Source organism: Cynoglossus semilaevis, chromosome 4 (assembly GCF_000523025.1).
Source record: "Cynoglossus semilaevis isolate Cse_v1.0 chromosome 4, Cse_v1.0, whole genome shotgun sequence".
Taxonomy (NCBI): domain Eukaryota; kingdom Metazoa; phylum Chordata; class Actinopteri; order Pleuronectiformes; family Cynoglossidae; genus Cynoglossus; species Cynoglossus semilaevis.
In genome coordinates, this window is record NC_024310.1 from 7,889,204 (window position 1) to 7,916,554 (window position 27,351).

The 27,351-nt window shown below is 41.3% G+C and overlaps 2 protein-coding genes and 1 non-coding gene across 5 annotated transcripts in view; 2 read left to right on the top strand and 1 right to left on the bottom strand.

The window, feature by feature from the left end:
* The window catches only part of zgc:85932 (calpain-9), a 14,184-nt gene extending 9,358 nt beyond the window's left edge, over positions 1 to 4,826 (top strand). The window contains exons 13-20 of the mRNA XM_008308904.3: positions 140 to 214; positions 417 to 477; positions 573 to 637; positions 1,546 to 1,614; positions 1,995 to 2,073; positions 2,566 to 2,682; positions 3,864 to 3,922; positions 4,011 to 4,826. Of these exons, the coding sequence (XP_008307126.2) occupies positions 140 to 214; positions 417 to 477; positions 573 to 637; positions 1,546 to 1,614; positions 1,995 to 2,073; positions 2,566 to 2,682; positions 3,864 to 3,922; positions 4,011 to 4,037 (552 nt within the window). The 3' untranslated portion in view covers positions 4,038 to 4,826. The remainder of the gene's footprint in view (positions 1 to 139; positions 215 to 416; positions 478 to 572; positions 638 to 1,545; positions 1,615 to 1,994; positions 2,074 to 2,565; positions 2,683 to 3,863; positions 3,923 to 4,010) is intronic.
* On the bottom strand, positions 1,322 to 1,394 carry trnak-uuu (transfer RNA lysine (anticodon UUU)). The gene has a single exon. It is a non-coding gene; the product is annotated as a tRNA-Lys (tRNA).
* A 2,413-nt stretch (positions 4,827 to 7,239) lies between the features above and the next one.
* Positions 7,240 to 27,351, top strand: part of actn4 (actinin, alpha 4) — a 45,214-nt gene continuing 25,102 nt past the window's right edge. For 2 of the 3 annotated variants that reach the window (XM_008308916.3, XM_008308917.3), the window contains exon 1: positions 7,243 to 7,632. In XM_008308916.3, the coding sequence (XP_008307138.2) occupies positions 7,507 to 7,632 (126 nt within the window). In that variant the 5' untranslated portion in view covers positions 7,243 to 7,506. Of the gene's footprint in view, positions 7,633 to 27,351 lie in introns of all 3 variants that reach the window. The other variant, XM_025055131.1, reaches the window with a different exon arrangement.

Sequence of the window (27,351 nt, forward strand, 5' to 3'; positions counted from 1 at the left end):
TTTGTTTTTGTTTCCACAATTATGTTAAATAACAAAACGGATGCCTTTATGGCCCTAACATGTAAATCACAATATTATACATGTATATAAATATAGAAATAAATGAGAAAATGACTGTTATACTTCTTATGTTCTGCAGCCTTCATATCCTCACCAGTCTGCTCTTCCCTCCAACAAAGACATCAGAAAGCTGTTCCTGGCACACAGTAACAAGGTGAGAGTGACTCACACACACACAAACACACACACACGTTAAAAAAAGACATATAGTTACCTGGTAACAAAGTACTATTTAAAGTAAATACAGTATGTGCAAATGCCTATTTAAATAACAACTCTGTAAAGATTTAAATTTCAACCTTGACCATAGACAGTAGGTTCAGTTTTATTCATTTTTATCTTTTTTTCCACCTCAGAAGGAGCTGTGCAAACCAGTTCACCTCCACCTCATTTTGACTGAAGCCATACAAGGAGGAGGTGAGTGGAACGTCACAAAAAAAAACCTGACCTTAAAATAAAAATGTTCTTCATTTTAATCTCACTCGTACGTTAACGTCCATTGTTGTTGTCAGTCTTGACAGGCTGTGAGAAGTACCTGTCCCTGGAACACTGTAAGAGCATGGTCGTCCTCATGGATGTATCCTTAAAACTATTAGAAACTTAAGAAAACACGACGTTTACACAATTTTGTTTTGTAAAGCTTTAAGACCGTGTAACTTTCCTTTCTCCCCACAAGAGGGTGCTAAAGGATTATATGCACTAGATCAGCGGTTTTTGGCCGTGCATCCCCTCCTACACTAACCGGGATGACACACCCGAACAACTCACCACACCTTCGAGGAAAAGAAAAAAAAAAAAGAAAGAAAGAAACACGACAAGCTTTCTTATAAAAAACTTAGCTTTTTATACAAAGAACACTTTTATTTACAAATCTTTAGTGTGGCCGGAAATTCCACATAAAACACTCCACGCCGCCGTCACGTTTTTATCTCGCGTGTTCGGATACATTTATATTATTTGAGTGTATTCTCTTGCTGTTGCGTGTATTGTATGACTAAAAAAAGAGTTACTTAATATCCATAGTTTTTAGCTATCAGTTTGTCCGACGCAGTGAAGTGGAGTTCAACTGAACTCTTAGTTTCTTAGAAGACATTTGACCTGTCGACCAGGTCGGTGGTTCAGTTCTGACTGGCTGTTTTAAAACTCTATGTATGGACCAATGAGCTGCTTTTATTTAAAGATGTTCATTGTATGTTCTCAGAAACGTTCCTGTATCTGTAAGGTACAGATGCAGTACATGGTGATTAAAGACTAAAGGTAACGCCCGAACAGGGACTTGAACCCTGGACCCTCAGATTAAAAGTCTGATGCTCTACCGACTGAGCTATCCGGGCTCTGTTGGCGAGTGACGTTGATGCGTTCTTCTCCGAAACGTACAGTTTCGCTATATCTTGTGTTTGTAGTCACAATTTTACCGACATACGTCAAGACTGTTCGTTGTGACGTGACTGGTTACGTTTCTTTCCCTTGACCGCTGCACTTCAGACCCAGGGCTTCGCTCGGCTGAACTGGGAAGAATTTCAGAGTCTGTGGGATAAAATCAAGAGGTGGACGGTAGGCAGTCATATTGATTATAACAGAGTAATTAAGAGTTCTGTGTGGATTAGAAAACGAATGGAGGAGCAGCAGCGGTGTGTAGGACGTCTGATGGTGAGGTCTCCTCCCACGTGTCGTCCAACTTTCACCGCTGTCCCGATTTAAGTATTGATAAATGTCAGGAAATAAAACAGTTATCAATAAATACATTTATTATTCTGATTTATAATATTTTTAATAACATAATAACATTTCTACCTTGGTTAGGGTTAGTCCTGAGCCCCCATTCTTTAACATTCTACAACCTGAAATGAACAACATTGTGTCGATTTCAAATGAATTGTTTTAACGGCTGTGTTTCAGTGACGTGTGTGTGTGTGTGTGTATTCTCTCCTCAGGATATTTTCATGGTGTTTGACAAGAACAAGACAAGGCATCTGGAGTATCAGGAGGTCGCCCCGGCTTTGAAGGCAGCAGGTACAGTAGAACACAGACGTAAATAAACGCATCATCATAGAATCCACGGCTCCATTGTAGGTTCAGGTATCATGTGTACTGAAAGATGTGACCAACAGAGGGTGCTACAGCACCTCTCTTTATTTCCGTCCCAACATGGGCCGCACACAGAACCGTTGTATTTATTGAAATACGTTTGACTGAAGGTGAACCATAAACATAGGATTTGTTCGTTATTACACATTTCCTTGTTTCGTAAAGCCAGTTGTAATTGCTTGACCACATTTGGTCTTTAATTTTACAATAAAATTTAATGTGAAATTCCGGCTGAATTTTTTACAAGTAACATTTATGTTTTTACTATAGAGAGGATTGTTTTTGACATTGACATTTCACTTGATTCCGTCTCAATCGTTGAGAACTAAAACCAACAAAAACATTAAAAACAAAGGACCATTTTTCCAACAATTTATGGGAATATTAATAATAGTCTTCTGGGTTTTTTTCCTTAAGGAATCGTTGTGGATGATTTGGTGATACATCTGGTTGGACTGAGGTACACAGAGCCTGACATGACCATCAGTTACCCTGGGTTCCTCTACCTGCTGATGAAACTGGAGACCATGATGCGTAAGTACACAGCCAAGGTCGCACAGTGAAAATCGCACATTTACGCAGATTTTGCCGAAAAACATGTGACCAAAAGACCTTGGTGAAGGGAAAAACATGGGGAGGAAGTGACCAGGAAGTGAGGAGGAGGAAGAGAGGGAGGAGAGATGAGTGAGCTGACACAGGAGGCGTGGGAAACTGATGGGAGTTGATCTGAGAGAAACAGTTAAAGGATGAAAAAGAGAAGCACGTTCTCATGTACAAGGGGAGAAAATAAAGCAAAAACACCAAGTTTAGTGAAGAGTTTCCATCAACATCTTTAAACTCCTGTGCAGTTTGACACAGGGCAGCACACTGGTCGTCAGGTTTGGTTCCAGTAAATAAACTCTAGTTCCTCTGTTTGTGACAACACCAAGATTCTTTACTACATGTCATGGAAATGGACCAAGACAGCTGAAAGGTTTACTCCGTCAATGCCATCCTGGTGAAAAAAACGTCCAGAACATTTGACCTGTGATTGACTCAGCTGTGTTTCCTGTCTTTGTTTCCACCACCAGACTTTAACATGCCCAGAAAAGCGTTGTATGTCCACACGTTGACACAGTGGCCTTCTAGCTTTTGGTGTAGAGCTTACATGTTCCCCTCTGAAATCCATGGGTTTTTTTTTAGTTATGTTTCCACCCACAGTCCAAATGCATGTCCTAACATGACACTTTACATTCACTAAAGCTGTGAATGTCAGTGTGAAAGGTTTGGCCATGTGTCTCACTGACTAACAGCTTATCCAATGTCATCCGGGACTGGATCCCTACACCATAGTTTCCCAAAGTCTGGGTCGCGACCCTCAGTTAAGGTAACGCAGTTAAGGTAACACAGCATATAAGAAATGAAGACCAGGTCACAGAAGTCATGTAGCCAGTTGTCCAGCATAATAATCAGTTTAAAATTCTGCTTTCCATCAAATGTCGAACACGCCAGTGTGAGTGCGAAGATTTCACAGGACTTTTTGTTACCAGATTGAATATAAAGTGTAACCTATGGTGTGAAAAAACAAGCCAAAGTGCCACCACACCTGTTGTTTTGTGTTGTCTCTCAGTCACTTGAGTCCACAGAGACGACTGACACAGTAAACACCGGTGCCACAAACAGAACAAAGACAACAATGGTTTTTTTACACGTTCTCTTTTGTTCTTTTCCTACAGACAAGTTTCACGCCTATGACATCGCAGGGATGGGGATGATAACGCTCAGCTACAGACAGGTACAGTAGATCACTCTGCAACTCGTTCTTCTAAACAAAGAGAGAAATGAAAAAAACAAACAACTCCACGTCTTCTTGTTTGTTCCAGTGGCTGCACATGACCATGTACAACTGACCTGGTGCACTGATTCACCAAGATTCACTTTATTACACACAGATGTTTATGCTTGATGCCCATGTGGGTCAGATGTATGTAGCATGTACTTCGTATGTAGTAGACAAGTAGAGCAATGCATGAGAGAAGCACTTTCAGACAGATTTTCTCTGCCTTTAAGCCCACCCCCCTGCTCCCCCCCCTCTGCAGTGTCATCAGGTACTCCAGCAGCAATAACAGAACGTTTCTCCTCTGTCATGGTAACACACAGGGGCAAATTTCAAAGACAGCAGCGCAGCTGAGAGGAAAAATAACCTGTATTATTTTCTGTGTTGTTTTGAAACAGTGATTTATGAACTGATCCTACTATCATTTTTTTTCTTATTTGGCTAATTGGAACATTTATTGCACATTTTTATTAGTAAATAAAGCTGAAGTGTACATAGCAATATTTTAACTGAAATTTTTATGCTTATATACTTTATGTAATTGGAATAAAATGAGAGATTAGAATTTGTTCGTTTGTCTTTTTTTTTTTTTTTTAATAAACTGGTGTTTATACAGTGACAGTTCGACTGACATCAGAGTCTTAAAATGTTTGACCACCATGTTAATACCATAGGCTATCAATTCTCCTACATGACATAAAATATTGACGTGGAATATTTACTAATATTTTAAGTTTGCCACTCAATTCTGTAAAAACTGTCCTGCTTGAAATTATTTTTACTTTTCATTTCCGCCTAACTCAGTCCCAGCTCAGCACACAGAAAATGAACCGATTAAAAATGCAGATTTTCATCCAACCAATCAAAACCATACAAGTCATTTATATATCTATAAACAAGCACTTCTGTTTTAGCTTTACATTTTAAATGTTAATATGTGGTTTGTTTGGATGTGTGACCTCTTTAGATGACCTCAGAAAACATCTGCACACTGGTCATTTTTTCACTTGTCTGGTCCCAAGTTTCCTCTGCAACTTTTCTTTTCCCTGTCAAGTCTCTATAGTGACCTCCACCACAGGGGGTGCTGTGAGAAATGAGCCTCTGTTCTGGGCTGATGTCTGGTATGTGTAAATATCCGTCTTCTTTAAAGTGAGAATGGTCAGAAAGGAACGCACCAGAGGGCTGAGTGTGTACGTGTGTGTAGATGTGTGTGTGTAGATGTGTGTGTGTAGATGACCTATGAGCTCCAGTTTTGAGGTTCATGTTAGAACTAGGACCAAGGATGGAACGGAATGCAGTGTGCATAATGTCAAACGAGTGTGTGTGTGTGTGTGTGTGTTTCAGCAGTAAACTTAGTGTGAAAGAACCATTGCCCAAGGTGACCTTTTGGTGACCTTTCCATACAAGGACATGTTTCAGGCGTAACATAAAGGGATATTTTAAGATTTGGGTGAGTCTCCAGGAAATTTGTAAAATGAACTATGTGTGTGCACGTGTGTGAGTGAGAGAGAGAGGGAGAGAGAGAGAGAGAGACACACCCTGATGTGCTGTCACCTTTTAGAAACCTTTTAGTCACAGGCCTAAAAGAGCGGTAACATTGGTCTCTGTTTTTTTCTTGTTACATTTATTTTATTTTTTTTTGCCAAAAATGATTTTACTTTTAAAAATTGCTCTCTGCATTTCCAATCAGACATACTTTATGGTTGTTGTCAGTTTGGTTGTTTACCAGATTTTTCCTTTCATCATTATTGTACAGTAGGTCTTTGGTCTTTTTTTTTTTTTTGTCTTTTGTGACGGGTTTAAGCATCGCTCTGCTGTAATTAGAAATGATGTACAATTAGAACCGTTCTGAAGTGTCTCTGCATCATTATCACAGCATCAAACCCAGCTCTTCTCATTCAACATAAAGGGTTCATTCATCAACGTCCAGTCTCTGCTACTGAGCCTAAAGCACACTATAATTGTGGCTCATGTTTGATGTGACCAGTCATTGAGTTGCACGATGTGGCTAATAGTGATGACATCATTATAGCTGAAGCCTGTACAGTATATGCTGCTTGGGGGCTGCAGTGATACTAATCAACCAGGACAGTGTGAGTATGACCTACTTAGAATAGGTGGCTCCTGCAGACAGGACAGTCACCATCCATATAGGCTGCAGCCTGTGACCCAGGCAGTTTGTAATGAATGGAACTGCTGCTCAGGCTCTCCTGTTGTTTATGGTGTCACTCCTCTGGGTCAATGCCTCTCAAAATGTCTGGACTATGACCCCTTTAATGGTCACAGGCTGCAAATGAATCAACCACATGTGCTTGAAAATGTTCCCTCCTTTTATATCAGTGTTTTGTTTTTTAAATTATGCATTAGCATTTGTAGAAAATGTAAAAGAAAATCAAAATCAAATTTCAACCTTATATTTAGATTTTTCTTTTTAGGTCAACATCTGAATCATTTTTTAAGGAGTCGTAAATTCATATAAAAAACTCCTTCCTGTTAGTACTGTTAGCCTTTTTTTCAGTGTCTATGGTTTTTGTTAAACCTTGGTTTTGTGGAAAAAAAACACCTTGTTTTATAGCTTTGTTTCTGACAAAACATGGAATGCGGCCGTTAATTCTGATATTAAAATGTATAACTATACATACACTTGACAGAACAGTTTAAAGTTTAAAATTTCAGTTAAAAAGTATTTCACCTTTACAATATTTTATATTATTATATATATATAATATTTCATACAAGTAAAATAAAAAGGTCATAATTTTAGCAGCTCACATTACATACATATGCATGAGCTGTCGGTCAGTCGATTTTCGGAAATACATTTAAATAGGAAATAGATAGCCGAACTTTCAAAATAAAACCCCACGGTTTAAGAAAAAGGCGAAGTCGATCTTTTTTTTACATAATTATCATTTGAAAGTCATATGGTGTTATTTTGTTTCACCACGCATGAATCTATCAATGTTGAGATGAACGGTGAACAAATGGTTGTTGATTTAATAAACCATGCTTCAAAATTTGTGAATTTCAATTGAGAAGTGGTAGAAAAAAATTAAATGATATGGAGTTGCTGGTAAAATCAATCAAATTCAAATCCAAGAACACTTTATTTAATATGATTTTGTTAAGTATTAGCCTTATCAGTCGCTAAATTTATTTGACAACTCAAAAGAAACCTGTTTGGACAGCTTGTCAGTGATTATTTAAAATGCGTGTGCTTTTGTTTTGATGGGTCACACCAGTATTTGTGCTGTTCTATGCGAGGCTTGTCGCCGCCGCCGGTTCCTCCCAGAAGCACAGAGAGTACAGAGGGAGAGCTTTTCTTCTCACAGCAGCAGCGGGGCTTTCTCACTGCACACACCGGCCATTCATCACAGGAAACCGCGCACTCACGCCTCACTAAACAAGGACTCTTTCCTCGCTCGTGGTTCCCTCCCCATCCCACCTCTCCGATTTGGGACGTCGTCGCCTTTTCCTCCACGTTTTTGTTTTTTATTTTTCTGTCAGTTTTTGTCTGGCGTACTCAGGTTTCTTTTGCTGACATGGTAGATTATCACGCTTCTAATAACCAATCATCCACCTCCGGGGTTCAGACATACATGGAGCAAGAGAACGACTGGGACCGGGACCTGCTATTGGACCCGGCCTGGGAGAAGCAGCAGAGGAAGGTAAGACATGCCAGGGCCCAACGGGGCCCGGGAGAGCCGGGTTAGGAGGCAGCGGCGGTGGCCGACAGGGAGGAAAATGGCAGAGGAGGGATGAGGAGAGGTGTGGAGGTCAGAGCCCGAGTACGGGCCTCAGATTTGCAGTAAAAACCTCACAGCTGCAACCGCTGTCCTACTTTCTGTCACCCAGGTTCTCCTCCCAGCCTGGCTCCCCCTTCCTCCCCCTCAGCCCCCATTTCACTCACTGAACACTGATTAGCTCTTTCCCCGGGTGAACAAATCTGGTTCACACTAGCTTCTGTTTTTCCTCTTTTCTCTGTCAAACCTGATTTCTTTCCCGTCCTGATTTCTTTTCCCCTCCCTAAGCGGAAAGTGGGCGCCACAGTGTTGCCTACAATTCCAAGTAGTGAGTGTGCATGCATTTTGTAAGTGAAGCAGCAGCAGCAGCAGCAGCAGCAGCAGCAGCAGCAGCAACAACGTGTTGGTGAAGGGTGTAGGAGCCTGTGACCCACTTGTCTGCTGCTAAGACGAAGGCGAGGCTGAATCTCTGGCCGATACTACTCACCGACGGCCTTCACATGGACTCTGACTGTGATTGATCACAATCGTCATATTGTTGTTTTAGGAACAAACACAGGTCACAGTAAAGAACTCGTTGGACTCTTTTCTATTGACTCTTAAATTCCAGATATACCAAACAGCCTTTTCAAACCTGAGACTATTTCAAACATTACAGCTATTCAAAACATCCAACAGTGGAAACGACTGATACTTTGATGGATCAACACCTCTTCGTTAGCATAGCTTCACTTATTGAACCAGTTCCGTCCCCCCACAAACCTTGGGTTTTCAGCACTTTTTTTGTGGACATATTGTAATTTGAGTCATAGTCAATAAGCAGCGTTCCATGAAGGTTATCATTGTCATAAATATATTGACTGACTAGGGCTGAACACAGCGGTCTTTAACTATAGATTTGAGAGTTGAATATCTGTCATATAAAATCCTGGACCCTTGACCGTTTGTGAGTCACTCGTTGGTCGTCACTGTGTGAGTTAAAAAGCACTTGTTTATATCTTTGTCAAATAACAGATTTCTGTATTGTTTACCCAACCTTTTCTTTTCTACTATAATTTCCTGCTGCTTAAAAGTTGGAAATCAATGCTGTGGAGTTGTGATTGGTGCCAGGGTATGTGTTGCTGTCTTTATTGCTTGTGTGCACTTTCCCCCTGGATGGCAGTAAAAGTCATCTCCAAAAATTTACTAGACCAAGGTGACCTAGTTTTTTTTTTATCCCCACATTCCTACTTTAGACTACTGCCACACTGGATCTTGGTCCATACCTGAACAAATCTGTCCAGTAAAAGCCTATTGAAGTCACAACTTTTAAATTGTTATTTTCTATCTGCAAATTCTTGTAGGGTGTAAAGAGGTAGAAAATTGAAAGAACAAATTGAAGGACGGCAGTGTGGAATGATGGAGATGATGGGTGTGTGTAAGTGTGTATGTGTGTGAGCTAACCAGGCTACGCCTGGGCCCTGTCTTGTTCATTAACTAGGCAGATGACTGGCATACTTTCTAGTGGTGTGACAACATGCCAAGCATTAAAATTTTAGCATTTCAGCCTGGCCAGTCAGCAGGTTGGTAGTCAAACTGATACTTTTTATTTCACGCCCACAAAGGCCAGTCCTTGGTTTGTACCCGAGGCCATTTAGTCAACTGTACGTCCTCTGCATATTTGTCTACGGCTCACACAGGTCAAAGTTTGCTTTTAAAAGAGGTTTCATCCTGACAATCATTAACGGAGTGAGTGTAAATCTAGGCTCAGGTCCACTCCTCTGCATTTCCAACTCAGCTCTCTCTCAGCAGTGAATGCTGATAGGTGTTAAACAGACAGGGCAGGGGACACGTCCTATTGCCAAGCTTGAACAGTGCCCGTCACAGCGAGGCCGGGGAAAACAGAGGGCAAATTCCTGTGGTGTATTCACGCTTACTGTGCCAGTTATTTTGCGAAAGGAGCAACTCGCCTCGCAAAAACATCCACACAGACGTGGATCTGATGAGTGTGGGAATGAGTTTGCTCTTGTCATGTACTCTTAAGGGGGAGACGGACTGTACGGGTTTGGAAAATGTGAGGAAGAAGGCAGTTTGAGTTGTCATGTGACAAAGCCCTCAGTTCACGTTAGAACACAGGATACTGGAGGTGCATAGTTCACATGCTATCTCGCCAAAGGACCCCTGAAGATTAGAAGTTAATCTGGTTGTGGTGAAAACATCATCCACATAGACAGGCCTCATCTGTCCTATCCTCTCCGTAGGAAGACATTTGGCAGGAGTCATGGCTCACTCTGCACAAGTCCAACTTGTTTAAGGAGTCTCTTGTCATTTGGATATTTCCGCACTTTGCAGAGTTGCACAGTGCGAGTTTGTGTTTCTCTGGCAGAGCCTTTGTCATTGCGGTGTGTTTCCAGTTGTGCCTTTTAAGCAACGTTTCTCAACACCCCAGACGGCCTGGACTGCGCCCAGCAGAGTCCAGTTAACAGCACTTTGTTACAGGCAAAGCTCCTCTCCTGAAAAACATGTCATTAAGTCTGTGTCTTTGTGCTCAGTGATGCACCGCAGGTTCAGACATGTCAAATACGCAGTGACACCATCATATTGTAACTCTTGGGAGTGTGGATGTTGACACACACATCTAGCTTTTTAGCGACAAGCTGCACATATTTCTCATACTATGATTTAAAGAGAAACTGCAGTTTAAGTATTTGGAGGGACTAACAGTGCGTCTGCATTTCTAAAATCTCAAGCATTTGTTCTACTGAGTCTATCTGAGGTTGGTTATAGTTATAGTTAGTTATATAGTAGTGTTCCAAAAGACCTAGGTCAAAATAGAAAGGTTAAAACTCAATGTATCCGTTAATGTTTTTCAGTTTCCCTGCAGCTTAATGTGGCAGCAGTTGTGGAAACAATCCTGTTGCATCAGTCAGCTGTCTGATGCTCTCTCTTATTTTCCTAAACCAGCAACAACTTCTGTTTGGATAACAGTGATTGAATCTGTAGAATTCTAAAGATTCACCCGGTTAGATATTTAGTGGAATAAATAAATGAAGTGGAATAAATAAATGAATGAGATTTAAAGATTGAATGTTTGATTAAAATATAAGAAATTTCAATTGGTGATTGATGCTTTTTTTTTTTCTCTAAAAAGTGACTTTCTGACCTTTAGCCCTTAATTTCATTCAATTGGTGATTGATGCTTTTTTTTCTCTAAAAAGTGACTTTCTTAAATTCTTAATTCCTTAATTTTAGTGGTTAAGTTATCATTGTAGATACATGGATATTGATGCCATTGTTATTGAGAGGTCCATGTAGCCAAGCTGCTAGTGGAAGATACACTGTCGCTGTCAGTCATGTGGAATGTCACCTACTTTATTTCCAGTATCCACACCTTTTACTCTACATGCATTTAGAATTTACACAGCACACCTCGTCCTTAAGAAGCCCTGGACCACATGACTGAGACCAGAGAATCATCAGAAAAGTCACAATTCATGAGGAAGTGTTGACCTTATTTCTGTGGAGCCTCCCTGAGGACTGGAGGTTGGTTGTTCTATTTCTAGTAGCAGCTCATTGTCGATGCTTGTAACTATGTCCATTGGACTGGTGACCACTTGTGGTTTATGTCTCACCACGGCCTTCTCGGGAAGATGAACGTACTTTCTTACCGTCTACTCTCCAGCCACCTCATACGACACCCATTTTTCCGTTTTCCACAGTCAAGGTGGGCAGCATGACACAATGTTAGTCTGTGCTTTTGGCGCCCACTTTTACATGCTTTCTGAGTGAGTGTCTGGCAGGAAAACAGGCACAGTGGCTCAGATGGTCTGTGTTGGCTCAGGACAAGCTGCCAGTGACATTTTGTCAGTACAAATGGACCAAACAATGAATGCTGCGAGTGTTACTACCCTGCCTTAGATCTGGTTGCACAACAGGCTGCCAGGCTACTTTTTATTTCCCAGCTTGGTTCCCTTTTAGAAAAACACTTATTTGTTTGAATGCATCTGAAACAGTTTGAGGAAGATTGATTAAACCGTCTGCTCGTGAAGCAACAATGAACAATGGTTTGTTATTGTTTGTGGAAAGTGGAAAAAAGAGTAATTGCATTGATGTTGTCTTTTTATAGGTACGCGTGTGATTCACTGGGGCTGTGGAGCGTGAACGTCTTACTTTGTTCAGACAAAGGAAATAAATTAAAGTTGTAATTAGATAGATTACCTGGATTAAAAAAAGTTTTCTTTGCCTACGGAGGACGATCGCAGCGTAACCCGCACTACATGGCTGGTGATTACAGCAATATTCTGTCACAGTTAATTAATGTGTTGGGAAAAAACATGAGAAAACCTCCAACAATATTTAAATGTAGGATTTGTTTATGATTTTCTAGCCGTTAACTCATAAACCAGTTACGACTCATTTACGTAAGCCTTTGTCTCTGTGAGAACCTGTATTCAGACCCAAAGCCAGTGCTATGGATAGTATGTGTCACAGAAAGGACACTAATAACAAAATTGGACATTGTTGAACTTAACAATGTCTTTTATGTGTTTTGTCGTAGTAAAATAATTGGCTTTAGTCTGCAGTCATATCCTCACTGCCAGCTGATTCCAAATCAGCCATGGGAAAGCCCACTGGCTCAGCTGACCATGATCCAGAATCAGCTTTTGGACCTAAACAACGAGGCACTCAGTTGAGCAGACAGGCAGCGAGAGGACAGAGCAGAGAGGAATGTAACCCCTCTCACCCCCTCAGTCTTTCTCTCTGTTCTGCCTTTGGCATTGGTGAGGGAGCATGCAGGGGGAGAAATTCCTTTGGTGGCCCATTATAGCCTGCGAGGCTAGTGGGAGGTGACTTTTACCAAAGGAGGGCGGGGAATCCTGTTTTTTTCCGGACCAGGAAAAAAAAACGAGTTGGGGGTTTTCAGGATTGCAGATGTGGTCTGTGCGGTGCAGGCAAGAGGGAGAATCCTCCTCTGGGGCAGAGCATGATCTCTCACTGATGGGTTCGCTTTAATTCCTGGGCTGTAAAAATGTGGCGGAAGTTGTGGCGCCAATTGTTGCTCTAGATGTTTGTTTGCAGAAATCTTTTCAGGCATCAACACCCTGTTATTAAAAGTTATCTCTAACATGGACGGTGGTGTTGCTGGCAAGTTCAAGGTGCAAAGTGAGGGAAATAGTACAACAAAAGTGCAGTCCTTGCTTTTTGTACATACCGTGAAACCCAGAGCTGTTATTGAGTGTTGTTGGCTGGAGACCTGTGTGTGTGTGCGCGCGCGCATGTGTGTGTATGTGTGTGTCAAGGTGGTGTAGCCTAATGTGTTTCTGTTTCAAAGAGATTTCTTCACGGTCTGTTTCTCTCCCACTCTCTTTGTATGCTTTGTATTTTGGGACAGAGAGTGAGAGCGTGTTGCGTTCAAGTGTCACTGCATCCATGAATCTCTGGATTCAGTTTGTGGCCGATTTAACTCCAGGTCTGCCTCAAACCACGGCTGTTCGCATGTTTACGTCTTGGCCCATTGTGTGTAGTCCTGAGGCTTATTAAATGGCATTTCCTGCTGGTGAATTGGAATTGGCAACAGCATGGAGCAAGAATTTCCTTTTGGTTGGCTGCCAGTATCCTCCATGATGGTTTCCCCCATTCTTCTACATGTTCCCAACTGTATCATAAACAAAGAAATATTCAGACTTTTTTTTAACACTTTGATTTATGTGTCAGTTTGACGATCATTTATATTTTCCCTTTATGCTCTGTAGAGTGTTTAACAGCTTTTTTTTGAAAAATGTTATATACAATAAAATGGACTGAACCATTGCAGCCTTTGGTGTGGATTAAAATGGACTGAACCATTGCAGCCTTTTGTGTGGATAAAGTCAAAGTGTCCTTCACTCATTTCAGAATAAACTCCATGTGAAGTCGCTAAAGATCTTTCCACTCATTCTATACTTCCCTTTGTGCAATAATGCTTGACCACCTACATCTGAAATGTAAACAATTATAATTGTTTTTTAATACAAATATATCAAGTTATATAATGTTTCATTCAAATGAGGGTTGTTTTTCACTTATTCCAATTTATATGGGGTCATTTTCAAAGATTAATGGAGCACTTCCTGTTCTTTTTACAGGTCGTCGTGAAGAGTGAGTACAGGTGACCGTTCTAGCAGAATCCTGGCAGTATCATATAGATCCTCTGAGCCTTTGGACATTCCTACTTTACTGTGGTGTTTCTGTGTGTGCTGTAACACTTACCCAGTGTTGTTGGGTATGTGGAGGAGGCTCTGTTTGTATGAAAGGCTTGTGTGTTCAGGTGTTTGTGCTTAAATGCCTGTGTTTATGCGCGTGAGGGTGTGGGAACCATTATATTATGGGTCTTTGGGAGGAGGGCGATGATTGCTGGTTAAAAGTGAGGTCTCCCCTCCTGTAGTTTTACAGCAGACACACATTAATGTGAGTTTGAGTTTGCCAATGGCTGCCGGTAAACAGTGCAGATCAGCTCCTAACTATACATGTGTGCACGCAGTAGAGTAAGAGTCACGGTGCATGATTTAAAGTCTATCTATCATACGTGGAAATATGACAATAACACGGTTAAAAAGACAAGGGTGTAGCTTAACATTTAGTTCCTGTGGTTAAACAAACACCTCAGTAGTAAAGAAGACAAAAACAAAAGCTTCACAGTTTGTAGTTGTGTGTGTGTGATTTGGCTGCAACCAAAATGCTTTATGAAAAGAAAAAAAATTGAAAGAGAAAAACACTGCTATGTTGACTGTGGTTTCCAGATCAAATGACGATGTGATTGTTTTAATATGATAACAGTTAAATTTTTGTCTGTGTGTGGCAGCTCTCAGCTGTCTGATCCTTTTTTTTTTACCTTCATCGCCTTTGAATTTCACCGTCAGCCCTTTTCTCTCTGTGCCGTCTCCATGGCTGCAGAGTGCAGATACGTTTGTCAGTCAGGCTGCAGCCTCTCTGTTCTAGCAAGGCTCTGTATTTTTGGAAACAACACTTAAGAGCATTGCTGAAAGAGAGACGGGCGAAGAGACGAGGGAGAGGAACTATTGTTGTCGGGTTTTTTAGCTCCATACCTGAGAGAAAAAAGGAGTATCTGTATTTTTAGCACATACTTTTGCCAGTAAATAAGAGACCAGTGTTATATCAGCTTTTTCATGTGTGCGGAGTATGTTTTGTGGTGTGTCTCTGTGGCTGTCCTCATTCTGATCTTGATGCTAGTGTCGAAACATCTGCTAAAGTGGGACAGTGCCCCCACCACCCAGCAACACAGAGATTATCTCCCATCTTTATTTGTCAGATTAAATTCTGCCATTCTGCCTGGAATAAGGAAGTAAACATCTATATAAATATATATGTACATTTGAATGTACACGATATGAGTGACACCATTTAAACCAACATTTGTCACAGTTAAATTTGAATAAATTAGAAATATGGGCTGTTATTGTTCTGTTTTTTTATTGTTTTTGCCGTAAAGGTGACATTCCTGCCGTGACTCTGCAGGAATGTCAACGAAAAAGTAGACACGCTCAGCATTTGGATGTCAGCGTGACTCGTATGTTAAGTTAAATTCCAAGCTTCAAGGGTTGCTAGTTCAATCCCACAGTTCTGATTAAGTGGCAGCAGATACCCTCTGAATAATCCTATATCCAAACACTGAGGACAAACATTTGGAGATAAGACCGGTGTCAGCTCTCCACAAACCAAACAGTGTTTATTTGAGTGTGAATCATGTTGCACTGCTGTGTGTTTTGTGTAATTAGTCACTGTCATTGGTTACAGTGAGTAATGATTTCTACTGTTTTTGTTGTACAGTCCAGTAGAGTTGGTCACCTATGTGCACCAATATCTTTTCCATGCAGACAATGTCTCGTCTTTCCTTCTAGTATATCATGTGTCATTATTGTGGAGTCATGTGCTCATCATCTACAGTATCACATTGTGAGCTATGGTTTGTGTTAGTGATGTAGAGCTGTCACTTCCTTTAAAAGTCCTGTCCTCTGCATAGACACAGAGACGGTAGACGTTTAGAACTTTAATTTAATAAACCAGCTCCTGGTTTCTGCTCTCTGCTTTTTGTTGTGGTTCAAAGTGAATCTGTATTGGCAACTTTAATTGGGTGGTGCTTTGGCCCAGAGGCAATGTCTCTGTCATCGGTGTGGAACTCCAGGGTTCACCTCTCAGGCAAGTTCGAATTCCGTTTAGGGCGGTTGGTACAACAGCCCCTCTGCCTTTCTTCAGTGCAAATCAAACGAGGTTCCTCGTAATAATACTGTTCCAGAATAGTGCATGTCTGCCTGCACGGCCACACCTAAACAGGTTCTTCTCCCTGTGAGCTGGGTGTGTGAGTGGCTGACAGAGCACAACAACAGGCAGCCAGAGCTGAGACGCTAAGTCCTAATGCTACATCTGGGACATGTAAACCAACAGGACAGACATCTGGAATGGACGTTGAGCTGGATCAGAAGTTTTCGGACCACATGCCACCCTTGTCTGCTTCAGTCCCACAGCCCCAGAGCTGTGATCCCTGAACAAGCCTCTGAGCTCGAGAACAATTAGACCAGCATTAAACAGTCACTGTGATAATCTGCTGTTCTTCACCAAGGAGTTGTTAATGCACGATTGGCTACAGCCTCAAATCACTGTACACTAACAGAAATATGCTACAACAGATTATGTAACACAGTCATTTAATCAGACCAGTAATCTGTCGTGGGTCAAATATCACTACCTCTGTGCCTGCTGTTGCCTAGCATACTGTACATCAACAACAACGTGGGTAACTGCATATTATTAACCTGATTAAAATCAGACGTTGGATATGCACGTAAACATTTTGACTGAGATGGGAATAGATAAATGTCTGTGTCATTGAGATTAGCCCGGTATTTGTGGAGCATGCAGTTCCCCTTTCACTCCAAGGACTTCGACCCTGATGTAAAAGAAGACGCATGGCTTTTCAATGACTGCATTGTTGGCCCATTTTAAGGCCATACAGTGGCCGTCTTTCAGAATGCATCAAAACCACTGAAGATGGTGGGAAGCTCAATTTTCAAATAATTAAAACATAGAATAAATGTACATGCTTTCAGCTGGTTTGGTGGACTGAACCAATGTAACTACTACTAGTCAACATATGTGAACTAATTTGAAGAAAACTTTGCTGCAAAATGTATCTAATAAGGGAGGTTCAGACATTTCCAGTGCTCTGGTCACCATGGTAGAACACCCAGGAATGTGTTTTTCCAGTTGGTTTAATATTTTTTTCCCAATGCAGTCAATCAACCCATAGGCGTGGTCTCACAACTACACAACCCGCTGTTATCATTATGATCACATCGTGCTGCACCACAGCAGCCAGCTCTAATGTCACTTGTCTTTGGTGATTAGAGGATGGCACTCACTGCTAAGAGGCCTTTTAAACAGTTCTAAATTGTGCAATAATGACTGAGTTTTTAGTGCTAAGTGAGACTTATTAATGAGTTGTGGTTGTGGTTTTGTATAGCGAGCTGATCCATCCTCTTGGTCTCCCGTCTCACCACAGTTTATGTTTATCTCTATGTAGTCATTCTGGAGTTTCTTTGTTGTCCCAAGACAACCACTCATCATCAGAGAGGCTTTGCGACAAAGGTGAAGGTGAAGCACACCAACCACAGTTTATATTTTCGTGTCCTCGGCAGTTGTCTCTGATTTCCTCAATGAGCTCCTGTTCTATTATTTAACAGCTTTACAAACTGGGGCACTGGGCGAAGAGGTGAAGAGGAGATGGCCACTGGGACGTGTACGTGAATAAGTACGACATGTACCCACGCTTATGAGAAGAGCTCTCAGATGTAGTCAGTATGGTGATATTGCCCGGCTGCAGTATTGTTGTAGTGTAGTGTTTTATTCTCTTTACATGTAGCACTCATTTATCTGTCAACCTGGTGTTTGTATACCACAATTATTGCTTTATTGTTTTCCCAAACCTCAATCTCAAGACTATGAGCATGAAGTAGTTAAATGGATTTTTATGATGTATAAAGACCATTATAATTCTGTGTACCTTGCTCTCATCAAGTATTGTAAATGGTTATTTGGATTCTCCAAAGTAAATGGTTAATATATTGTGAAGTGTCTAAATCGTAGGACGTCATAAGAAATGCATTACTTTCTGATTCTGCTGCTAAAACATGGTATGTGATTATAACAGCAGCAAATAGCCTCATATTGTACAATGCACAGATTTATTAATAGTAACATTGACCATGTAGAAATGTGGAACAGGAATTGGGAACTAGTGGTCATCATCAGTGCTTCAAGAGAAGCAACATTTAGGTGAGTGAATGCTTGGATGGACTGAAGGAGTCAGCGCTGGTGTCAGTGCAACATTAAATATTTACAGATGTAGCATAGCCTTCAGGTTTCCTCTGCTGCCCTCGTTCACGGGGCGGCTCAGCTCTGCACTGGCCAGAAACGCACTCTCTCCCTGTCGTACCTTGACATCGCTCTCCCTTCTTCGCCACAGTTGTTAAGGCAACAGGCTCAGACAAAAGAGAGGTTCACTTGTGTGTGTTTTTTGGTGTTGGTGTATGCGTGTGGTTATTTTTGGCGTTTGTGCTGCAATGCCATATTGTTTATCTTGCGTCTGCACATTATAGGAGATCAGCTTGTGGCCATGTCTGCATATTGGGTTTATGTCTCGCTTTATGCTCCAAAACACACGCAGCCCGGGGCCTGTTCATAACTTTGATCCCCTTCAGTTCACGGCCTCCTCTGAGACTATAAGCCCAAGGCCTCTATGAGGAAACATGCATACGAACAGACAATCTTTTTCAGGGGAGTTGATTTGTATTTTTGGTGTTAGTGCTCCGATATGAATAGCCACAGTACGAAATGTTTTAAATTAAAACAATATTTTAATTAAATCTTAAATAAAAATGGCTCCAAACTTCATCGCAGGCGTTGGATGACACAAGACAATATTTGAGCTCCACTTGCATTGATTTATTTATTTGTTGCATTGATGTCCAGTTAGGTGGTGCTGTTCAGCATGCACTTATTTATTTTTTAAATTTTTTATAAATATGAGTCCCACAAATCGACAATTAGAATCACACGAAGGCCGGCAGTGCATTTTCTTTGAGCCGGATGACCTCAAAACACACAAACACCGACTGTAAGTTCAGTCAGTGTTTATGCAAACAACAACCTGAATATCCAGATATGACGCTGCTGCTGTGGGACCGCTGGGATTGAAATAAAAATAGAGGAAAAAAAATTAATTAGTTTTTCTCATTTTGTTCCTGTCTCTGTTTCTTCCCATTTTTGCACAGCAACAGGACTGAGGGCGTAAAATCCTAATGTCTCTCATGGAGCTATTACAGTGGCTTTAATTAAAATCAACTCTAATATTATAATTGCTGTGTCTAATGTCGTCTGTCCAAGGGAAACGTGCAGGATATGTAATAGTTATTGATTCTAGATTCCTCCAAGCTGAAACTCCTAACGATTTATAAATGAAGTGGCCTGTTTGTGAAGTGGAACAGTGAGGATGCAGTGAGACTCAGTTGCTGTTGAGTAACTGTGGAACCGTGTTCCTCCACAGCTATTGGCAGGTAAAGAAGAAGGAGTTAGCTGCTGAGGTTTCTGTGGTTTCGGATATGAAATCACTCGGGGCAAACAGGCCGACTCTGTAGGTGATGGAAAATAGATCTGTGTGTGAGAGAGAGACGATCTTTCGCCTTTTTGGACCAAATGACCAGACGGCAGGGAGCACCTATAAATCAGTCCTAAACTGGAAGATTTCACAATTGGGAGTCTTACCCTTGGCTGCTCCAGATAGTTTTAGCTCTAATACACAAAACCTTAACTAGATCAATAAGCTGTAAAATAATGATTAATTACCAAACACATAAATTGATTTAATAATGTGCCAAATAAAAAAACAACAACAAAAGAGGTATTGGCAAATTGCTGTTTTGTACTATTACTCAATTTTAAAATTTGGCTTGACATTTCACTCAAACCAGCTGCTTGAGTGAAAAGTTATTTTTCCTGAGCCTGTTGTCAAAATGTAACTCAGGGAAGTCCTCTGCCTGGGCCGCTACTGGCCACGAGCCTGCTATCCTATCTGATTCAATCAAAGCTAGCTTGAAGGGGATAGTTTAGCTACCGTTCCACAAGCTAACAATGAGTTCTCTGTTGACTGTCTTGACTCACAGTGGATGACAGAGTGTGTGTGAAGTGAAGGCAGAACCTGGTACCTCTTAGCAGCTCCAGAGCTGCAGCAGTTTTGTCTGCGAATCAGCGTGTGAATTAGCTCAGCGATTTTGGTTTTCACACTTTAAGTGTGGAGACATGTTGGCTTGACACTTCAGTGTGAGAACCGGGCGGCAGTGGCTGCTTTTCAGAGTACGACTTTTGTCAGTGTGAATGTGAAACCGAACTTACGCTGCAACTGGTGCAACTGAAAATGTAATTTGGAGGCAGAGGAGCGGAATCACTTCCTTTGACATGTGAAATGCTCAGTAGAAACCTGAGACGTGTTGATTTCACCCACAGACGTCTCCTATTTCTAAGAAGAAAAATATCAGTTAAGTGAAGCTTGAAGAGCACCAGTGCTTTCACCGTTCATGCTTATGTGGGGGGATAAAAAACACTTTAAGTTTTAAGCTTTAAAGTAAGTTTATAAAGATTGTACTTTTTCATCCAAAAGTCACAAAGTAGCTGAAGGATCAGGCTGTGACTGATTCATTGTCTGCACATGCTGGACCTGGGAAGGAGGAGGAGGCAGGGGGCTATAACACTAAACTCATAAACCTCATGTAGACCAGACCTGCACACAGTGGTAGCTGCCATTTTTCAAGCTTAGCCCCCAGGGGTTTGGAAGGTGATGTGCGTTTCTATGCGAGTCTGCTCCTGAGCTGTGAGTCTTCATGAGTCAACGTAGGACCTGAGAACCACTGCATAAAAAAACTGAGGGTTTTAGGTCAGTGTGAGAGCAGAGTGTTGGTGTATAAATGAGTGGATTCATGGTCATCACTGTAAAACCACTCTGGGTTTTTGGTGAGGTTCCTAAGGAACATGGTTAATAGTTTCTCTTCAATGGACAAGAAATTACAGGTTTTTACCGAACTTAAAGAAAATCGGTAGTAAGTCCCAGCAGTTTCCTTGTGGCTTCTCAAATGTTTGAACGAAACGCTCTGCCTGGAAATCCCTGACCGACACTCTCTGATGTGACACTCTCAGCGGTCGCTTAATGTCCATTTGCATGGTGATTTGCTTTGGCATCCGCTCGTCGAGTGTGTGTCAGGCAGGCATACAGCCAATGAATCATGAAGTCGTAAAGGGCATGGTAAGCTCTGGTATGTGTGACACAGCCAGGGGTGTGTGTGTGTGTGTGTGTGTGTTTCTGCTTTTTGGGTCTGGTGTGTGTGTTGTATAGGTCATCAGCAAGCGGAAACCCAGAGGAACAAACAATGTGCCTTACCTTGTTCCGTGTCTGGAACCTCTCGACTCCTTTTACCAGGTCTCCTTCCTTCTTCACTTTGCCACTTCTTTGCTAATGGCCTGCAACATCAGGAAGTTTTGCTAATGTGCGGAAATAGCTTGCATAACTTGAAAACCTCATGACCTAATCTCATTTGATCACATTGTCCTAAAATGTTGCACAGTTTTGTTTTATGGTTGCCTTATTTCTGTAGCTGCTGTAAGATTCACAGGATGATAATAATGTGGTCAAGAAACGGCAACTGAGTTGATATCATAAAAGATTATAAAATGAAGGTCAAGAAACGGCAACTGAGTTGATATAAAAGATTATAAAATGAGCCACACTTTTGTTAAGCTTGTCAAACTATTTTTACTCACAGTTTAGAAACCGTCAACATGTCACTCCCTACTAATTCTTGCAGCACAGAACAACATAGTTCCAACATAGTTGGAATTCTCCGTTGCCTAAGTCGAGAAGTCGGTTCAACATAAAATAACTGTTTTAAATGTATCTAAATTAGTATGAGTTCCAAACATCATATTACAAGTTCTGCAGTGTCTTGTCTTTGGAAAGCAGGCAGGCGGGGGGTCGTGGTCGCATGTGGTTTAACACACTCCTACTACTGCACTTCATTGTGCTGTTGCAAGTGACGTAATAGATTTCCAGTTGCTTGAACATTTTTCTTGAACTTTCAGCATTCTTGACAGAACACATCTGCTCATCTGACGCTGTAGTATCCAAGTCACACAATTTCTTTTTATAAAATTACTCTTCATTTTGACAAACAGCAGCAGAGGCAACAGGCATAAAAAAGAAACGACCAGAAAAAGGCAGCGTTTGTAAATGTAGCAAAATGGGAGTTGAGACCATCTAAGGACACGTACCTACTCCCTCTGCCGCACATCACTGTTGACAACATTTGACTCGTCTCTTGGACATTATCAGGGTCGTTGCCCTGTAAAAAGACACTTTTGTAAACGAGTGTTTTTTATTTGCGTCATAAACCTCTTTGCTGCTGATCTTCTGTTACTTTCTGCTCATGTATTTGACTTCTCTGCTGGTTCTTGCTGGTTTGTAGAAGAAGAAGAAGGTCAAACAGAAGAGGCCTGTGTGTCGTGGTTTTCAATTCCCTTTCTCACACAAGAACAAACCCACACACAGGTGACTTGAATGACTCCGAGCTCAAAGTGTGTGTTATCTCGCACTTTATCTCTTTGATCTCAATCAACGTCAATTTTAGTGCATGTGCGTGCGTGTGTGTGTGTGTGTCAGCAAGGCGTGCACCTCGCCGCCCTCTTACATCACTATTGTCACTTTGACAGGCAGCTGAATGCATTGCCTTATAAGGTGAAAGTGTGTGAAGAAGGATGGACAGGAGGAGGGGCGGGAAGAGCCTGTAACCCTGACAAAACTGTCAGATGCCGGGCAACAGGGCCAGCCTGAAACTCCTGCTGGGCTGCATTTCACTCTCTCGCTCTTTCTCTTTCTCTCTCTTACTCTCTCGCTCTCAAACACAGCTTTATCCCTCTTTCTCTCTCTCACTCTCTCACTCTCAAACACAGCTTTATCCTAATTTTTCCGAGTACCCCCGATTCAACCACACTCTGTAGTACATGTGTGGTTAAAACGTCGTCTGTTTTGGCCCTCTTTGACCTCCACAATTTGTTTGTCTTAATTATTTTCCTATGACATCAACAGCAGATGAAAATCCACGCCTAATCTGTCGGGAATCCCAAGAATTAATGTTCATAGCAGCAGAAATGCCATAGTTATCATACTACACGTGCACACCCTCACAGGTCTGAATAGATGTCACGTCAGATTTTCAGAGTCCTCCTGTTATTTTTCCCTGTTCACCACGAGATCAAGGCAAAGGCGTCACAGGTCTGGTCCACCTGCTGGGACCGAGGATTTGTAACTTAATTGTCAGCTGTTTGTGATTGTAGGTGATGCAGAGCTGCTGCCAGCCTTTCTGCTGTGTGGAGGAGTTTTATTTTGCCCATAATGACTAAAATTACCCAGTGCTCCTCAATAAGTCGGTCTCAGTTACTGAGTTTGGCTTTTCTTATGTTATCTTTCTGCTGCGTTCACCCACTCACTGGATGAGGTGATGAGCAAACGACGAAGCCACAGAAACATTTCTCACAGCATTTCAGGGGCCGTATATTTAGACACGTTCATTGTTCTGCAAATAGAGAAGCTATATTGCAGCCAACTTCTCGTACCTCTTACTTCTGTCATACGACTACTTCTCTATTTGACCACTTCCTCCCTCAGGTCTGGGTTGTTGCCAAATTTTTTTTTTTTTTCTCAGTCACAGTTACAAATAGAAGATTCACGTATTGAACAAGGTTGTGGTTTCACATAAGAAAAATAACATGCAAGTGTAACATGTAGCTGGAAACACGCAGGTTACAAACAGGTTAAGGCCTTTATTTGATAGAATTATGTCACAGATCAGCGTTAAAGCTGTGACAACTCTGAATCCTAATCACAAAGTGTCTCTATATGAAAACAGAACAGCTACAGGTGTCAGTGCACAGGTCGACACACACAAAGGAAATCAATTTCACATGACTCTAATTTTATTTTCAGGAACACCATCAGGCACCAAACATATCAGATGTGTTCGGCCCAAACAAATTCCATTCCATTATTTATTCAGTTTTTCTGCAGCTATCTCTCGTGGTTACATGATAGGGTTTAAAGTCTGGGATCTGTCTCCAGCAGAACGACCAATCCTGGCTTAAACAAATCCCATGTACATTATATATCATCCCTGTGGTTTTATTTACACAGATAAACTGGATACAGAGTGGTTTCAGTAGTGGAGTTGTTATTCACGTGTTTCGTAACCACACATTATTACATTTTTATTCATTTATTTACTTTCTGTAATCACCAATCCCAGAATATACAGTATGGACCTCCACTGTAATTGTGTTTGTAATAAATTATGGTTAATACAGTATATGCACATTAGGCTTCGCTGTTGAATTTACATAGAGAGACATGTGTGGCAGCGGCTATCATTGATTAATCCATTGAGTACAAGTGTATCCCATGTTTTATTAGCTTTAGAACATTAGCATAAAACTGGATCTGTCAGACAAGCACTGCACAACGTAAATGTAACAGGATAAGGACCCGTGACTTTATTTTGGTGCATCAGTGTCACCAGGCTTGAGAAACCAAACCATCCCTTTTAGCAGATGCAATTGCCACGGCTTTAGCTTTAATTCAGTCCAATTTTTACAGTGACTGTAACAGGCCTACAACAACCGCTCACCGTGATGTCGGTCATCAGTCTGACATGAAGATAACTGCAGGCTTTTAAACAAAGCTGGTAAATTGGTTAAGTTCACTGCTGCCTGCTTCGATCAACAACCGAACCACAGAAATGTCCTGGAGCTCTGGAAAGATTCAGCCAGCGGTTTTAATAAAAAGGCTGACACAAACAGCTGACGCTTGGCCCTGCCAGCTGCTATCAGGGCTGCCAAACTCCTGATTGGGCCTGTAAAAAAACAACACAAAAAAAACCTTTTTTTTTTTCTCGTCTTTGCAAACACATGCACATTGTGGGTGTAATAATAATAATGACCTCAGCACATTCAGTGTTTGTGGAGCTTGGGTTTTGTATCAGGAGGTCAGTCTGTTGAAAGAAGGGAAACACTGTTCTGGCTACTGGTGGCTCCTACCACCCAGTGAAAAACCAGGCATCAAAAAGAAAATGTTTCAGAACACAGGACGACCTCTGTGTGTAGAGAGGTAGAACATGGACAGCCACACACACACACACACACACACACACGAAGAGGAGAACAGTCACTGACAGTCCTGTCCACGGTCTGTGTGTCTTTCTTCTCTGTTGACTCGTAATCATTTAACTTAGTCTGCGTCCAGGCAGAGCTCTGAATGGTGAAAAGTGAATGTGTCAGCGCTCGTCTCTAAGGACCTCAAGGTCATGAATGCTGCAGTCAGACTGTGTGCAGTAGCTTGTGATAGTGGGCTACGTTTCTACAAAATGAACGACATTATGAGAAACGTGTTGTAGAATATTTCAAGGTTTTTATTTCTTTTTAATGTATTTCATTTCCATATTTGTAAAGAAAACCCAGATGGAAGAACATTAACATCATTGGTTTCAACTAGAGTTTATTTCTCTAAACTCATCTTTTGTGCCAAGACAATAAACCACATTTGAAAGTTACGTAACATTGCTATAAAAATAGGTTCAACTAAATCCTGTTTTTCTCTGCTACTGCATTTGTAAATGATTGGTGCAACTATTTGAATGTGATGCAACATAAGTCAGTTGACAGGAAAACAGGTGGTGAAGTATAAGGTTGGTGTGACATTCAAGGCAAGAAATAACAGAGTAGATAGAGATCATCATCGGTTTTGTTTATTGTTTATTGAGGTGTTTGTGTCAAACTGTTGTTTAAATCAAGTGAAGGTTTTGCTTTGTCACATACTAAGTGTAATGTTTTTCTAAATAATTTACCCATATCAACAAGTGTCAGATAAGTTTGTAATGAACAGAAGTCAATCTTGACAGTTATGCCCCCGCCCCGTCTCTCCTACTCAACGGTAGTAGAACCTTTTCCTGCTCATGTTGAGAAACGGCTGCCTGGTTGAGTCGTCGATTGTAAAATGATGTCAATCATTACAACACCCATGCGTTCGTGTGTGAACGTTACCACACCTGTGTGGGGTGCGGTGTTCATCAATGGTTATGTTCTGGAGTCTGAGACCCACGCTTCTTTCTGGAGAACCAACCCGCATTCTTACAAGTTTAAGTGGAACCAAAGTGGGCGTTGGTGATGCCACACCAGTGTAGTGGGAGGAACCAAAGTGGGAGGGCGTTATTTCACGTTACTATAGCGACAGTAAACAAACAGCAGCGGCAAAATGGCAGATCGCATGGACCATCGGTGGCCTATCGTAAATTTAAAAAAATCTATGAACTTGAAATGTGTTAATTGCTATTACTTCCAAAGTACAGATTTGACAGGGGTACATTATATTTTCATTTTGTGAAAATGTTCAATAAAGGATTAAACATAATTTTGAGAATACGATAACGCTACTATTATTATCTCGGTGGTGTCTCAGTATCGTAACCTTTTTGTGTCGAATGGGCCACAAAAAAAAAAAAGTCGTCATCCTTACAGTTAGCTACACCTTTCCCACAAAGACCCCTCGTTTTCACGTATGAATCACATCGTCCGTTTGAGTTATGGCAGTGAGTCAGGCCTTCTGGACAAACTTCCTGTCCTCTTTCCCAGTTGAGTCCTTGCTGTTGTGCCGTGCTGTTAGATACAGGGCTGTAAACTCCTCACGTGGCTGCTTTTTACAACTTTTCACCTCTCGCTCAGGGGTTAATGTTTCACATGTTGTGCAGTTGGATGGATTCACTGCATTCCTGGAGAATTAACATGGACATCCTCCACCCCCGCTTTTTCCTGTGCTGCGCCTCTAAAGACAGGAAGTGAACTTGTTGGCTGCTGATTGGCTGGCCAAAAAAAGAAGCAATGATGTGTGTGATATGGGAGAAAAAGCCTCACACACTGAAGTGATGGAACCACTAATGCTGAGTAATGCTGACTGGCTCTTCCCTAAAGCGGTCTTGGGTTTTTTTTCTTTCACCATTTGATGAGTGAACTTCTTAGCGACTACTCTGTCTTATCAACGAGGGATCAGCACATTAATAACATCTGCTGCTATATTATTTTTAACTTCTATCATCAAAATTATTTAGGACCAGTGGCACTGTATTTTGGAGGGACTCTTACAAAGTGGAATTGTTCATACATGATGTTCAAGTTTTAGTTTACGATGCATTCATATAGATTTTGTGATCTGACCATCAAGTGCCTCGGACTTCTATGATTTGTATTGAAGTCCTTGAAAAATGCTTCTGGATTTTCCTTAGTTCGTAACATCTCCTCGCATTTGCATCCTAATTTTATTTAGAAAAATGCTTCTGGATTTTCCTTAGTTTGTAACTTCTCCTCGCATTTGCATCCTAATTTGATTTTTTTTTTTTTATTCAATACAGTGTCTACTTTATAGTTGTTTCCATCTCTGAGACAAATCGACTCAGGGAATATTCAAGATGATTTTGGTGATATGGGCAGCAGATGTTGCACATGGAGTGCTGCTGATCCTGACACGTT